The 16,924-nt window shown below is 45.3% G+C and overlaps 1 protein-coding gene across 2 annotated transcripts in view; it reads right to left on the reverse strand.

The window, feature by feature from the left end:
* The window catches only part of SOBP (sine oculis binding protein homolog), a 118,291-nt gene extending 101,682 nt beyond the window's left edge, over window positions 1-16,609 (reverse strand). For both annotated transcript variants that reach the window (XM_075414274.1, XM_075414273.1), the window contains exons 1-3: window positions 16,442-16,609; window positions 7,162-7,300; window positions 5,088-5,273 (exon numbers count right to left, since the gene is read on the reverse strand). In XM_075414274.1, coding sequence (XP_075270389.1) covers window positions 5,088-5,273; window positions 7,162-7,300; window positions 16,442-16,537 — 421 coding nt within the window. In that variant the 5' untranslated portion in view covers window positions 16,538-16,609. The remainder of the gene's footprint in view (window positions 1-5,087; window positions 5,274-7,161; window positions 7,301-16,441) is intronic.
* Between the last annotated feature and the right edge of the window lie 315 nt (window positions 16,610-16,924).

A 16,924-nucleotide genomic window follows, 5' to 3' on the forward strand; every position in this document is an offset into this window, starting at 1 on the left:
ACAGCCCTGCTAACTACCATTTAAAACATCTTTTCTGCTTCCAGATTCCTCCAATACAATTTAAATATCGAGAGAGGTTACAGGGGGCAGTTCCAGAGTGTTCGCAGGGCAGCGACTCTGCTTAATCCCACGTGTCGCAGCACATCAGCCCTGCTGACGCACCAAGTTACTCATGCACACTTATATTTACAAAAAAAATCCCATAAACTTTAATTTTAAAGTTATGCTAAGCCATAACACAGAAAATCACTTGTTCCTTTCTATAAAACATCTAATTACTCGTTTTAGCATTTGAATGACATTTCTTTGCCAACTTTGGTTGCAGGCCTATCTTACAAGGTACTCAGTACTGGAAATGCTTCTGCTCCTCCTTTAAGACATTTTGCCTCATCAGATACAGTTCCTCCAGCCCATTCCTCCTTCATTTTCACTAGTTCTGATAACTTTTGGTACAAAACCATTATCACTTGGAAACCACCAAACCAAACATTATGTAGAGGCACTGATCTGCGTTAGGGGATTTAAATTCCCTTTCCTTTCCCAAACGCACTCATTATCTTGTGAAAACCCTGGGAGGGAGCGTTATTTTTCCCTTGTACTTCTTTACCCTGTGGAAAGCTCAGTCAACAGCAGGGTATCAACCTCTCTGCCTCCCTTTCCACCGCGTCCCCTGGCAGCGACCCCCCTTTGCAGTGCTCTTGCTTGGGGTGCTTGGAACAGCCGCCGCGCTCTGTGCATCCCTTGCACAGGGAAGGGAAGGCTTCTCCCAACACCCATGCTCAAAGGCCAGACCAGACAGCCATTGTACCTCCCCTACCGAGGCACTGCCACGGGGATCACAAGAGAAAGTAAATCAAAGAACACTCTTAAAGACCGGGGAAACTGAGACACCGAAGCCTCCAGCAGGTGCCGGGGGGAGGAGGCAGCATGTTTTCGCCTGCATTGAAAGAATTTTCTGCATTCTTCCTTGACTAGTCTTGATTTTAGCCTTCCTTCATCCCATGTAATAACAGCCGCCCAAACTTGTCTGAGCAAAAGGGCAGAGTCACCCTAAGTGCCCTCTCAGATTTACTCTGTCTCTAAGGGCTGCAGAATAACAGTTGGGATGTTTGCGTGCTGCATACTATGGCCATATACCCTGCACAGCTGTGGAGGAATTTTTATTTCTAGATAATTCCTGGCTATTGCATTTCTGTTCTTTGCTGTTTCTACGTAATTTTTCAGTTGAAAAGAATACTTCCTTTACGTTGCCGTGTAGAAAATAAAAATGTTCTAACACCAAGCAGAACTAATCTTGAGATCAGTTTGTCGCAATGGGTTGTACTTGAGACTAACCCTGAAGATCACTCGGATTCTGGTGCCGGCACTAAACACGGCAAGGAGACAGTGCCTTTACCGGAGCTGTTTGTATTTGGTCAGGTAGCAGTCTAATGTTTTCGAGGATTGTATAAGCAAATGTTTACCTAATATTTCATTTGACTAAACCAGAAAGCTGAGCGGCCTGGAGATAAAATTTTAGTCAGACTGCTCAAAATTATTTGATTTTCCAAAGGAAAAAAAAAAAAATTACTGTAAAATAAACAGGAGTGGAAAAAAAAGTAATTTTGTTAACTGTTCAAGGTTTTAGTCTGTTCATTCAAAGTATGACTGCAGATAGGACACCGTCCAAAGTTCCCCAGCACGCTCAAGGAAGACCTAATCTGCTGAAATCTTCAATGACTGTTTCCTAGACACGGTTCAGGATCAGCACTCCTTCTTCCTCCTTCCTGAGCTGGTAGCTGTTTCTGATACCAAGAATCATACCTGCCTCCCTGGAAATCCTGTCTCCCTCAGCTTCCTGACTCTCCTCCCCTAGTGCTTTTTCTACCTCTGCAATTGCTATATCAGCACACATTGCGGAGTATCCTTCCTCTTTCAGGACAAGGGGCAATAGGCACAAACTGAAGCATAGGAAGTTCCATCTGAACATGAGGAAGAACTTCTTCACTCTGAGGGTGACGGAGCACTGGAACAGGCTGCCCAGGGAGGCTGTGGATTCTTTTTCTCTGGAGATATTCAAGACCCGCCTGGACAAAGTCCTGTGCAGCCTGCTGTAGGTGCCCCTGCTTCGGCAGGGGGGTTGGACTAGATGATCCCCAGAGGTCCCTTCCAACTCCGAACATTCTGTGATTTCTCTCTTCAGGCTTCTGTGAGCACCCCTCGTGCTCTGCTCTTTCTCTTCTCCCTCTTATCTGTATAGAATCTGGTCTGCAAAAATTATTCAACTAATAATTCATCGTGACTGTTTCTTGGATCTGCTTATCCTCTCCAGCCACTACTCCCCTGTCCAAATGAATACTTCAGCCAGTCTCTCTAACACTTCTTTACTGGTGCAGACCCTTCAGTTCAAGATCAATACAGCAAGAACTAAAGTCTTAATTTCTTCCTGAGTGCTCACTCCACACTATTTGCTCAATAATGGTGGACCACACCATCATCTTTCCTGTCCTTCAGCTTCATGATTTAGATATCATTTTCATCTGTAGGCACACTCTTTTGAGCTATATTTAGATCTTGTAGACTTTTCTCCTGTATAGTATCTAAAAGCTTTCCCCATGCATCCACAAAGTCTGGACTCATCCCGATTTTCAGCATCTCAGTCGCTGCAATGCATCACTACCTGGTTTTCTCTCTGGCCTGTAACATAGCCTGGTCCTATGCATGTCCATTCAAAATGGGCTGCAAAAATCCCTTTCTCTGCCCAGCATCTTAACTTTGAAGCTTTCTCTTGGATTCTTTCTGCCTCTCCCTCCTGTCCCCCTTTCTTCGTTTACTAACACGATCAAAGTAAGCTGCTTCTGTTGTTGTAGCAGATCAGTCATAGCCTGTCTCCACCCCTGCTGAAAATGTTGACTTTCAGCTTTAGCAGTTAATGACTTCTTTTTCATATGCCTGCTCAACTCGAAGAAGCACCTTTGTGCCGTTGCCCCCTGTGCTTGTGAGGGGCTCCTAGAAAACATCCCCAGAGTTACTCTTGTCTGGCTTTGCCTCACTCTGAAGTTCTCTGCTTTGATGTGGTGCCCACAGAACGGTGTCAAAGTGCAGTGCCAAGATCACTGCCTCGCACGCTGGCTCTCCTGGCTCGTTTGTACTCCCTTTTCTACTTGTATTCACCAGTTGTTTCTTGCCAGCCTCTTTGGGGTGATCATGACTACGCCCTAAGATCACCTACGCCCTAAGATAAAACAAAATTATTACTAGTGATGCTTATTGCAAATCCCACAAAGGTTGTGGTTCTCCTCCCCTCTGGTCCTCCCAAGCTTTGCTTTCCAAAACAAAGGTGAGATAAATATGCTCATCTGCTCAGAAGTCACAGTAATCTAGCACTCATTACTGATCAGGGGATAAAGTCAGAGGAGGCAGAGATTATTCGTTCATATCCCCCATGTGAGTAAAACAACAAAATTCATTATAAATTACTGAACTAAAGACCTAAAGTTGGAAAACACCCACGAAAAGCCTTCTCTGTATATTACTCTTACCAGTACATTTGAACACGGGATTACACACAGTAGGTGGACAGGCAAAGAACAGAAGGCAGTTGACTTGGCCAAGGTTCCCCTGTGTCCCCTTAACTACTGTTGCAGTAATTTGTTTTTCTACTTCATAGTTCATCTCCTCCTGCTTGTTTGATGTCATAAAAATCCAGCAACTGTGGCAGTTTGCACAATGCGTGTTATAGCCTTGTGTTGGTGTACCACAAATTCAGCATTCTGGATTCATTCATGACTCAGATTGGAGGAGAAAATAGCTTGGGATGGCACAAGCCCTTGATTAAAGCTTTAGGGCCAAATCAACAACAGCTGAGGATCCAGCCCATATGGCCCGAGATCTTTAGCTGTGTAAAGGCTGCAGGAATGGGCCCAAATAGCTTTGGTAATTAGCAAATATTGTACAAAATAGATGAAAAGTCTTTGGCAGGGAATGCATATTGAGTAACATCTGAAAATTATTCATAGCATATTAGTATACTTCTTTCAAGATAAAACTCAATGGCATATAAATAATTTGGGAGGGGAAACTGTAGTCTCTCACACGACTGTCAACAGGCAAACAACTTGGTGGGTCAATCGGTATTTTACAGTCACCTTTTGTCAATGCAGCAAAGGGTAGAGGTGACCGTCTAACACCAAGGACCTGATCCTACAAGCTGTTCTGCCTCTGCAGAAGCGTCCTCACACCCGGCAGGGACGCTTTAGCCAAGCTGCCTCCCTCTGCGCAGAGAGCTACCGTTCCTGGGTTGGTCTTGCAGGTCACCCTGTGCTCCTCGGTGCCTCGGTCACCCAAGAGCACCCAGAATGACACCCAGGGACATCCGCGGAAGCAGGACTGATCCTGCTGCTGTCTGAATTCACCAATTATCGTATCGTGTACAGCAGTAAATAATAACATGGCAATTAATCACCCTGGGGTAGCCGTAAGAGTTACTTTCACAGATTATGGTAAGCAGCATGCAGCGTGGAATAAATAATTTTTCACGCAAACTCTCAGGACTGACATGTTACAAAATCTCTCCTGATAAAAATCTAATGAAAATGTAAAACATCTCAGTGCAGTCTCCTGGGTAGAGTCAAGATCATATTAAACCCTCAAGAGACCACGGTCAGGGATTTCTATGAAAATCAACAGACAGTTTTCCCAGGATGAGCTTGTTAATCTGATAGAAAGACATGATATGGATTTGACGGCTTTGTCTCTTTCGCCGTTTTCTTCATGGAGCCTATTTTTAATTTAATCATCTTCCATCAATTTATTTAAAGGCTTTATTCATCAAAACAAAATCTTTTTTTTTTTTCTAAAAGCAGATGTTGTTGAAGTACTGAGAGTACAATCCAGCACGCAGTGTGTCACAAGCAGCACAAATCTGTTGTCATTGCATTCTCAGGAATACTAACAAATAAAGTTGCTCTCCCACTCTGTTTTAAAGTTCCCTGTGACCGGTTTTCAAAGATTTTGAAACCAGCTCTCTTACAAAAAGATCATGATCTAGCAATCTCAGGACATGGGTCAATGACAGCAACCATTTTTAAACGTTCGTTAGGATTTACCTGCTGGTGGCTTTATGAAAGGTGGTGGAATTAATGGGACAATAATAGGTACATTCCCGTGATCCTTTGACCCTGCTGGTGAGTCTGAAAGTCCATTTCCTGCGGCAAGCCCTGGGTAGCTTGGGTTTATATTGTACGGTGAAATAACACTGTCCTCAGGTAATTTTGGTTTTGGCAAAGAATTTTCTGTAAAACACAAAGAACACATTGTACAGTATGACAAATACATTTCTTAAATGCCCCTACACACCATCACCCATTAATGAATTTCATTTCATTAAATTACTTACCCTAATAGAAGAAGGGTGCACAAAACCCCCCAGATATTGTCCCTTTTAAAAAATGGATACTTTCCAATATTCTTTAGAAATGCTCCGTTTTTTAAAATCAAACTCACACTAAACACAATTGTATGTTTTTACTCTAAAAGATGGGATTACTTTGTCGTACATATCCTTAGTATGCCTAATTTAATCAACAATACCCTCTCTCTGTCCTTCACTTCTACTGTTTGCAAGGTGATCACACTCAGTGTACTGTAACTTCACCAACGCAAGAAGCATAAACTGAAAAATAAAAGAATTCCTAATTCTCTATCAATAATATGAGTAGTAGCAGTAATGGAAAGGACTTAAAGGAAGGAACAAAAAATTGAAATTACAACAAAGTGTGCATGAAATGATGACAGTTATTATTCTAATTCTTTAGTCCCAAATCACCTCCGGATTCTTATTTGTAGGAATTTCTCTAACACACCTCAGTTAGCTATGGGACAGGACTTAATTCTTATTATTCTCTCTCCTCCCATCTCTCTGAAAAAGAAATACACTCTTTCTCCCCTCTCACAGACTGCATACAACAAAAATTTCTACCTGGAACAGGTAGTCAACATCTTTCTTTGGTACATAAAACATATGATTTGTAACATGTGTCTATGAAAAAAGGTATGTCATACATTCCATCAGGCACAGACTGGAGCCACAGATCATTCAATAAAAGAGCTATTTATTGAAACACAAATAAATGAATCACATTACTACACAGGAACAAGTTTCTTCAAAGGTGGCTTAACAACATCACATTTTCACTGAAAAATAAAGCATTGATCACCAGTGTCACGATACAACTAACAAGCTGCAAACATTCAGTTTTATCACGATTGGATTGTTTCACCTTACCTCTAATTTTTCCACCTTTTTGCTAGCCATCTCTCCATCCAAACTGGTCTCTCTGGTATCAGTACTCATTGCAACGCTCACTGAATACAGCGCTGCTGCCAGCCATCAGAACGAAAAGCCAAACACTGCTGGCCACAAATGCAGTGAAAAGTGGCAGTCCAAGAGCATAAAAGCCATGGCAATTTCCTCTCTCTGCCTCACCTTTGAGGAACTCTTGTTGGGTTAGTCAAGATGCAGCGATTGCTCTTCACTCTGATCACAAGTCCCTACCTATTTGCTGGGGCTGGGGAGCCAGAAGGGAGCAACTGAGTGGCTGAACAAACAGACTGGATCCTGCCCTTCACGTTTTGAACCATCTCATACTACAGTACGCGAAGACCCAGCGCTGTCCCAAACAAATTCCACCCCCGGAGAACTCCTACAGCACTTGCGGAAGGCAGTATAGCACAAACATCCCTGAGGAACCTTTTGTGAAAGTCCATGCCTATTCCCACATGCATTGTGAATATTCCAGCACAAAACCTTTCAGCATTTTAAAAAGCCATAGGTCAAAAATCCTTGGTTTTGAAAGCAAAAGAGTTCCTTCAAGCCACGCTGCTAAGAAAGCACGCTCTCTTTTTTCCAGTTGTGAGTAGTTTATTGGTACCACAGGTACATGACTTTCAACTGACTCACAAAAGGTATTATTTGTGAAGATGTATTAGTAAGTGCCTACTAACAGCAATTTTGTTAAGTAATTTTCCTCATACCCTATTGGCTTCCTCATACTTTCGATATTTTTGTTTAAACCAGCCACGAAGCAAGCAGCAGAACATGCTTCCCAGTCCACGCCAATTCAGATGGCTTGAGATATTAATCCTTCTTTGTGTGAACACAGAAACATTAAGTCTCATTACCTTTGAGAACAGAAATGTGCTGGCGGCTTTCCCCATCTGCCGAGTAGTTCCTGAATTCAATATCTTCTCCATCTTTCAATTCAACCTTATCATAACCATACCAGCCAAGCAGCTCATTCATAGTGTTTTCTGCAAAGTTCTGAAAGAGAAAAATTACCTACTTATTTATGTAATCAATAACCATTTGGAAGGAAGGGAGGACTGCATAAATCGAACTGTATCTGTGCTACACGAGGAAGTGTCAGGCTTGGCCCACCTCCTCATAGACTAATGTCCGTTTCACAAGTCAAGTGCATAAAGTGTAATGCATTTAAATCTCCGACTGGCACATGTAATTATGACAGAGGCTCATATGTCTGTAATTTAAAGAAAATGAAAAGGAGAGTTATTTATGACTTTTGCTCTGGCATTCAATGTCAGAAATATTTTAACATACATTCGTCACAGAAACTTGTCTGTGTTGCCATAAAATATCTAAGACCGCAGCTAGAGAATAACAGAAATCTAGGGGTTTTTTTTTCAACCAGCAGTTAATCAATCTTACTGCGCTACAGTCTTTTGAGCTGGAGCAGGTCACTGACACAATTGCAGTTCCTTGAGGTGCCCATGAACCAAATCAAATAAAATCACAGCGAAGACGTTTTTCCTCAGTTATAAGCCCTTGCATAGTCAAGCCACTTAAAAACTCTTCACCAGGAAAGCGTTTCACCATAATGTTTCAGATGAACATTTCTTGCATTTGTTTAAGAAAACCTTTCTCAGTTTTGCCATATTTATTTTCAAACCGATTTCCAAGCAGCCGTGTGGTTACATTTAATGTTTGTATGGAAATGCAAAATATGGAACATGACTGTCATAACTCTCAAATTCTATTAAAAACACATCCTCTAGGTCATGTGGCAAAAATATTTCTGTAGAAAACGCTCATTACTGGGCCAGGAGATTTAGTGGAGCAAGTTAAGAAATCTGCAGCCAGGCAACAAAGCTTTCCAAAACCAAATAGTAACATGGAGCTCTAGGGCTTATGGATTTAGGAAACTACCAAAGGAAACCAGCTAATGAATTACTGCGATGGCAAAGATCAGTTTAAAGTAGTATGACAACTATAAAATGAAATGAAAAAGCCACACACACAGCCTTTCGATTTGGTCTCCACACTTTTTTATTATCAGTCTTTTAAAACAAATTCCAAACTTCATTTTCCTGTAAGATCTTGACATCTAAAATAATGCTTCTGATAAGCACCGTCTTCTGGGACTCTGGCTACCAGCAAAGGAATAAGGAGAACACGGCACCAATTCAAAACAAATGGTACGTGTCAAATTTGCAGGTTGCTAGATTTTGTCTAGTAACTGCTCTAGATTAATTTTTGAGTGGGAGCAAGTCTAACGATAGAACACAGCAATTCTCCAGTCTTTTAAATAAATAAATAAAATTAATCAGATGATAATTGCTTCCGAATTCAAAGCTACAGCAGGCACTCTGCCCCAGAACGTCAGCGAGCTGCACTGCTCCTGGCTCATTCATCAGACCAGATTGCATAGGTGTTCCTGTCACTCAGGGAGCACTGTAAAGCAGCTATAAGCAATAAACACAAGCAATTTATACTCTTCCAGGAGTATCATCTGTGTGATTGTGCTACAAACACACATTTCAGGAAAAGAAAAAAAACAAAACCAAAAACCTACAGCAGACCCGTGGAGTATCGATTTCCCGCTGGTTTTTCCCCTTTCATTTTCACTTGACCTCCTGCTGGAAGACTTGATTCCACGGCTGTCCTGTGCAGCCCTAAACTTCCAGAAAACCTAGCATCCCTCCTCATTTACCTCTAGTGTCAGCACTGGAAGTACAATAGCCCGTTACGCCTGAACTATGTCACTACTACAGTTTGCAACAGCGAGTACAATGCAGTATAACGTGGCTAATACCTGCACTCGTTTCTAAAATATATATTTAAACTCTCATTTGAATGATGCAGTGCTGTGAATGTTTTAAATACTAGCAAAAAACGGGAGATTTTTCTAAAGTTTATTTGGTTTTTTAGCTTTTTAGAAAACTTCTCTCACAGCACTGAAAGCCCCAGTGCACTAACCCTGTCTCTAACGCATTGGAATCCAACAACAAAATGACCTGGAGACGGGGACTGAAACCTCACCACTGCAGCCCACCCAGAATGGCCTGATGGGGTCCATGGAGGCCCGGAGGCAAGCTCTGCTGGCTTCCCTCGCTTTGCTAAATTTCAGCTGTGGAGATGCAGCCTTAGAGACTAATCTAGCAAGGTAGAGACCAATTGACAAAGTCTTCCTGACTTAAACCCCATGCAACCAAATTAATTGAGTAGCTCTAAATTTGCCTCCTGTGGATGCTTTGTGTTTTAGTTGCACTGTTGATCAACTCAGGCAATGAGTAATTTCTAATTACTTATCGAGGAATATGTAAGCAAGGCTAAATATATGTTTATTTTTTCCCTGAAAATTCATACACTTGTATGTCTCCTCAGAATTTAGTCAAAGTGATGGTTGGGTTTGTAATGGCACAAAGCTTAAGTACCTTTCAAGCCTCATTTTACCATTCATGATGAGTGACACGCAAAAATGAACAGCCCTAACAACAAAAAATACATTTGATTCTCAAATTACTCATTCTCCTTCATAATTTAGCTTACCTATTACAGTGATGGTGATCACTCAATACTGTTCTCTCAGTGACTAGCAGCCAGGGCTTCATTACACAGCACACTGTACACGGCAAACCAAGCGGATAACTCTGTCCTTAGCCAGCCGACAGTCAAGGCTGAGAAATTTTGTCTTCCTCACTACCTCTCTTGCGCAGATGGGCATCCACAGAACTACGACATCACCTTCCCTCAGACTCCTAAAATACCTGTTTGCAGTGATGTCTAACACCCTGTCAGCCTAGATGATGGTCATACAGGTCATGTGCTCGGTGAAGCCACTGCCCCGAAGGTGGCCACTGTTATTTCATTGTTTCCAGGTATTCTCCCTTCTTTCCATTTCAATGGTACACCCAGTTTACGTGGATTCAAGACAGGGCAACAAGATGGGATATGTGAAGACCAGTGTGGTCACAACAGTCAAAATACAAACAACGAGATGAGAAAATTTTTCTCTGTGTGAATGCAGAGGGGGGGAAAAAAAGCCCAGTTCTTGATGAAGTTAAGGAAAGGAAGCAAGCCAATTAATACATAACCTTTACGTGCTCTGTACATGCAGAGCAGAAGCTCACTGGAAGATGCACAACCTTCAAAGGCTTAGTGAAAAGAAGGGTGATGATTATAACCATGATGCTTGAGAAAAGCAAGAATGCAGGACCTTGTGTTGCAGTAGCAGAGCAGAAGAAGTATTGATGAAGCAGGGTAGAGAGAAACCAGCTAAATGATGAAGCAGGGTAGAGAGAAACCAGCTAAACTGAGAGATGATGGACCTGCCAAAGCCCAGGGAGGAGGAGATGTGAAGACAAGCATGGATGACCAGATGGAGCATGTGCAAGGAGCTGCAATTCCAAGCTTCTGCAGGAACAACACAGCAGAGGCAGCTAGTCTGTGCCTACTTTCAGAACCATTCCCCAAAAGGATGTGGAGGGTCTGCAGGACAGAGGCTGACACCCCAACCCCACAGCCCTGCCAAAGGACTGGGATGACATGAAAGACCAGCGCACCAGGTCTTGCCCATCACCAGTAAAATCCCAAATCAGCAATCACACTGCTAGGCTGGGACCCTTGAGCCCAGAGCGAATCCCACTGAGCCCAAAAGGAGTTCTGCAGGGGTCCGTGGATTTAATCGTGAAATTACGGCACCAGAGCTAAGCTCGCCCTGCCGGTGAGGCAATGCTCAGTCCCCTGCGGGAAACCACGAGACGGAGCCCCGGTGCCGCTCACAGTGTGGCCCAGTGCCAAGAAGCGGAGCACAGAAATCCCACCCCGTGTCCTGTGCTCACACGGCCACGCCACGCTTGGCCTCTTGTGCACGCACCAAGCAGCCAGGCTCCCGAGGCTGCGGTGGGAGCACCGATGACCCCATCAGCCGCCCGCGCATCCAGGCACTGGGTTATCATTCGGTTAACATCCCACCAGAGCCAAAGCTCCCTGCGCTCCTCTGGCCGACAGTGCAGGCGTGCAGCTGAGCACCACCGCAGGTGCCTCACTGCCGGGGAATCCGCTACGGCTGCGGCACAACCAACTCATCCCTGCCAAGAAAATTGGCCCCAAAACGCTCCAGTGGCCCCAGTCACGCAGCACCGCCAAAGCACCCCCTTCCTAATAGGCGGTAATTCTTTTTTTGCCCCCTGCTAATTCCCACACCACTTATCACCACTGCTGGGCAACGCGTAATTTGCGTGTTTTAACTATACGTTTTCTCTATCTTTGTACTATACAGAAATATCCTCCCTCCTGGAAGAGCCAGGATAACACTAACTATTATGCTCGTTCGTATTTTGACTTGAATTTGCTTCCCATTCATAGGAAAGATGAAGAAGAGTGCGTTGACTCGCCAGACTGAGGTTTCTCTCCTCTGTGAGACTGACTTGCATGCTAGGCAGTAAAAATACAATCACATTTATTCCTCCTTCAGGATTCATTTCATTGTAACAGTACACCTACAGCTTGATTTTTTACATTCCAATGCACCATTTTCCCAAATCTTTGCTAATTAATACATTCTGAAGCTAAGCCATGCTTCTCTTTCCATCTTAGACCTCTCACCTTCCCTTCTCTATGAACCTTATTCATAGGGGGCAAGGCCTGGCTTCACCGCGCGAGGCCTGGCAAACACGGAGGCAGGAAACGCAAGGGAGAACGAGTCTGTCAGACTCATTTTCTTCTAGGTTTTACTGCTGAATGTTTATTTCAGATCTGGGAGGAAGCACAGTGGCTCCTTTCCATTTCCTTGCCTGCATAACCCACTCGGTGCAGAGCCCCACAAATTCACGTTTCACTTTCACTGCACCGAGGAAATAAAAATGTTTCTATAGCCACAATACGAACTTGGGATTTTATTTTTTTTTAACTGGCCCTCACTTTCCTTGCTTATTTATGTTGTCGCCATATTGAATTTTATGGTTAGACCTTTAGGCTATCAGAAAGCAAAATATCTTGATGCTTGAATGCTCTTTGTCCTCCCACATAGACGTTTGGCTCTGTGACACCCACCTCGTTTGGGGTCGCACGATTTCTACTGTGCACAGGCAGGTGAGGCTCCCCTTATGGACACTGCAACCCCCTTTTGTGGCCATCCCAGAAAGCTCCTTCCATGCAAAGCCCACCTCGGTCTCCTGAAGTAGTACAACTGATAAAGTCTGTCTGCTTTTCCACTTTCCCAAAGACATTTTTTGCTTTTCAGGAGAGAAAGGAGGAGTTTCCTTGGAACCTTTTGAGTGCTCCGAGCGATCTGTCTGGCACCCAGTGCAGCGCTGCTACGCCTGCTTCACCGCTTTCCTCCTTCTGACAGTAGTACTTTTAAATGCCAAACGGGGAACATTAAAACACTAAACTGCAAGATCTTCCGATGAGTTTACTATTAAACTATAACAGATGGGGCTGTCTTAAGCTCTAGGCATCAGGAACGAAGTCCAATTTTAGATACAAATTAGTTATTGAGAATATTTATAGATGGTAAACTCCTTGGGCACACGGAGTAACCCTGTGAAATTACAGCACAAATTAATTGCTCGCCTTTCAATTGACAGAGACACACGGATGCTTCGTCTCATTTGTTCAGGAGAACTTCCAGTGCAATCCACTACTGGATGCAACTTCGTTTCACAAGGCTGAGGAGCACCCGGCTGCTCCTCCCGAGCAGCACCGCTGCCGGGCAGCAGGATGGCACACGGCGGTACACTGAGCAGGGAGGGATGGGGAAGCCATCACCGCGCCTTGACGAGGGCTTGCATCAATTAAACTGGAAGAAATATTTTGATCTTAAAATAGCATCAGGTTCCCTGATTGTGATAGCTTTGGATCTATTAGGCGTTCTGTTATTCACCAGCGAGCGAGAAATGGCATTGCACTGCATGTCGGAATAACTATCTGCTCTTCTTCCAAAGCATGAGATGAACAATGCTACCTCTGGAAATAAAAATGGAAAGTATCATCTGAAGGAGGACAGGAAACAAAAGAAAAAAATAACTAGAAAAAAAGAAAGAGATGCTTGAAGGTCACAGCAAAACAAAACAATTCCTCCTGAATATATTTTTCATTGAAATGTAATCTCAGAAAACTGTGCAGACTCATGTACTTTTCGCACACACATTGTATCGAATTAAAATTTGTTATAACCATCATGTACATTAGGTTAGTGATAACAAAAACGTAACTTAATATCTGGCACAAGGGAAGTGCAAGCAACCTGAATATCCATTCAGTCATGTTAAAACCAAGCTGTGACACTACTGCTGGAAGACGCCAAACCAAGTAGTTAGGTGTTGTGCTCCTTCTTGAGTAAATATCTGAACTGTATCAAACAGCAAATCTTGAAGGAGGTCTCTGTGATGAGGTAATTTCATTGCTCATTCATAGTGCCCTGCCTTTGCCGTACTTAAAATAGACACTTGTACCAATGGCCTTTTTATTACCCAAAGGAAAAAAAAAAAAAAAAAATCACATATACACCAGTCCTTTTTCTTTCTGCTAGCAAAGGGAGGCAATTCGATCTAACGTGGGCTGAAACCTGAGTAGGTCACTGTACACCATGATAAAATTCCCTAATCCCTGAGCCAAATTTCCCTGAGGGGGCCCTCCTACTTCTCCTTCACTTTCCAAGCTGACTTTTCCATTCCCTCTCTCGTCTTTTCCTCCCCTTCATCTCTTTCATTTCCCCTACCTTAAAGCCTTGATATCTGATCTGCTGCTGATACTCGGGTTACAGTTTTTACAGCTTAGGCTGTCTATTGCTGTATACATTCCTTTCTTTCTGCTCTGCCGTGATTACTTACCAGAGCTTATTTTACACTGGTCCAGATGAAAGCAGTTCAGATGAAGGGAAACGGTCAGCCTGTTTGAACGTTACAGATATGAACCTACACAAGGGCACATTGTGCTCCCTCTGTCACTTCCCTGCACACATTTTGCACAGTGTAACCAATTTGTTGCATTATTGTATTCCTCGGGTTTACCAAGAGCAACTAGACATCTTAATTTATCAGTGAAGAAAAAGAGTAAACGATCGCCACAGGATTTTAACTTGCTCAACCAGTCAAAAACGTAAGCCACTTTTTCTTTTTTTTTTTTTTCCTCCCCCCTCTCTTTCCCCTCCTCGGATGACAGCAGCCAGGCGTCCTCCTAAACATGCAGTCCCCCAGCACAGCGCATACAGCGTAGTTTACATTGAACGGCGGCCTGTGTTTTGTGAAAGGTTCTGCCGTCAGCGACCTCACTCTCGACCAGAAATCACATCGGTTCGAAATGCCATTTCTACCTGCCTTTAATTTTTAAGTCAGACGAAATCTTGAGGTTTTATGCAGACACCCATGGTTAAAAAAAGAAAAACCCTCTACACAGACATTAACGCCAGTGCTTAATACCAAAGCATTAGTTTAAAATTGTGTAATTTTTCTCCTTCACACAATGTTGTTTTTGTTTCTTCCTCACCCTTTCAGACAAACATCTGTTATACTGCAGAAGAACAACTATCTCCCAAACCGCTGAGTGTGCCCGCAGCCAAAGTAAACAAAACAAACCCAGAGGATCCAGCACAGTCAGCCTTTATATCCAGCCAGGATAACATTTCACATGTTTTGATTAAAATTAGCTAATTTGTAATTCTAGAACCTATGAAACTCAAAAGCTGCAATCCATATAGATCGCACCAGGCGATGCTCTAAGGGGCCAATGCCCTATACTACAGACCTCCGCGGTCCTCAGGACTACGTGGGATCACAATGAGCAACGACTCTCGCTCTCCGGTGCCTGCCCAGAGCCCTCTCCCAAAACAGGATGTGCCACATATCTCGCAAAGAATAATACCGCTCCTCGGGACGTGAAACTACTACGGTTTGTTTCCGACGGGATGCACCGACGGGCGATTTTGTTCGCTCCCCTCATGCTACTCTTGCCCACATTTCCAGCCGCTGCGGACGCAGAGCTGCGGACGCGCTCCTTGCGAACGCCTGCCTTCGGCAGCGAAGGGCACCCAGCCGAAATTAGCGGTGTGCAGAAGAGGGGAGAGGGGAGGGGACTGTGCGTTCCCGTTCGATTTGACACGGGGAGATGGACGCTCCAGAAAGCAAAGACATTTTCACTAGGCATCGTGCGTATCTACCAACTCGGCTGTGTAGTATGCGTCCTATGCGGACGCCTGACGTTTTCCAGGCAGTCCTCCACACACAGCCAGCCTCTTAACCAATGACAGATTCAAATGAAATGTCAGCAGCTTTATCTGATAACCCGACGACGCCGTTTTAGTCACTTTATCTCCGCGCTAAACAACAACAACAACAAGTTCGGCTGAAGTCTCGCCATACGTTGCCCCCAACTTCGGGGAATTAGAGAAGTCAAACAGACACGGAACAGCCGTGGAAAACAGGCGCAAAAAATAGGACGGGCCAAGCCCGGAGCCGCCACCTAACGAGAAAAGAAGTCCCGAAACCAGGTTTTCGTGCGGTCGCGGCCATCCCAACATCTGGAGCGGCCGCCTCCGGCGCACAGCTGGAAGGGGGAGCGGCCCGGGGGAGGCAGGGCAGCCACCCCGCCGCCCAGAGCCGCCCCGGGACGGGCACGGGGAGCGGCGGCGGGAGGGAGCGGAACGGGCTCCCCGCGCTCGGGGGCGAGGAGGGTGCGCGGCTCCGACCGCGACATTTCGCTTTGGCCGTTTAATTGCACAGTTGCAGCCGGCTGCGGGAAAAGGAGAGAAATACAGTGTTTAAAAGAGGTGCCTCTCTTTCCCTTAACTTTCGGGCTTCCCAGCTACCTGAGGAGGTGGCTATCAAAAGCGGGGGGGGGAGTGGGGGGGGGGGGAGAAAAAAAGAAAAAAATGCTCATCACTGGCACCCACGGAGCTTAAAAGCCCAACGAGGGAGCGGGTTTTTTTGTGGTGTTTTTTTTTTAATAAATAAATCAAAGCTGGTCAATGAACAGGATTTGCAGCCTGTGAATTCGTCTCTGTTTTCAGCCCAGGAGGCGGAGTTGAGACACATTCAGTGCATCCTACAAAAAAAAAAAAAATGACAAGAGATCCTTTCTTATTTCCTTTCCATGCACGGAGGCGGGGGGGGGGGGGGGGGGAACGACGGGACCCCCGCTCCCTTCCCCATCACGGGCACCCACCTTCATCTCCTCGTTGATCTCCCGCTTCACCGGGTGCGCCGGCTTCCTGCTCCTTTTATTTTCGGGAGGTCTCCCTTCTTTCTCCATTTCTGCCATTTTTTGCGCCTACTTGGTGGTGGAGATGAAATGGCTGCTGGTGCTCTGGGGGGGCCGGGAGGGGCGCGGGGGGGGGGGGGGGGGGGGGGGCGGCGGCGGCTCTCAGTGGTGGCAGGCGGCGCCGCGGAGGGCCCGGGGGGAGCGCGGCGGCGGGCGGGCGGGGGTCGCGGGCGGGCGGGGGCGCGGGTGCCCCGGCGAGTCAGCCATCTTCTGCCTGGCCGCCGGCCTGCATGGGAGCGGCGCGGCGGGGCGGCGGGGCGGGCGGGCGAGAGGCGGCGCGGAGCGAGCCGGCCCCGCGCCTGCTGTGGCGCTGCTGGCGGGCTGCCGCCGAGGGGGCGGCGGCGGGAAGGGGGAGGCCGCCCTCGGCCCGCCGGCGGGCGGGGCTTG

Source organism: Opisthocomus hoazin, chromosome 2 (assembly GCF_030867145.1).
Source record: "Opisthocomus hoazin isolate bOpiHoa1 chromosome 2, bOpiHoa1.hap1, whole genome shotgun sequence".
Lineage (NCBI taxonomy): Eukaryota > Metazoa > Chordata > Aves > Opisthocomiformes > Opisthocomidae > Opisthocomus > Opisthocomus hoazin.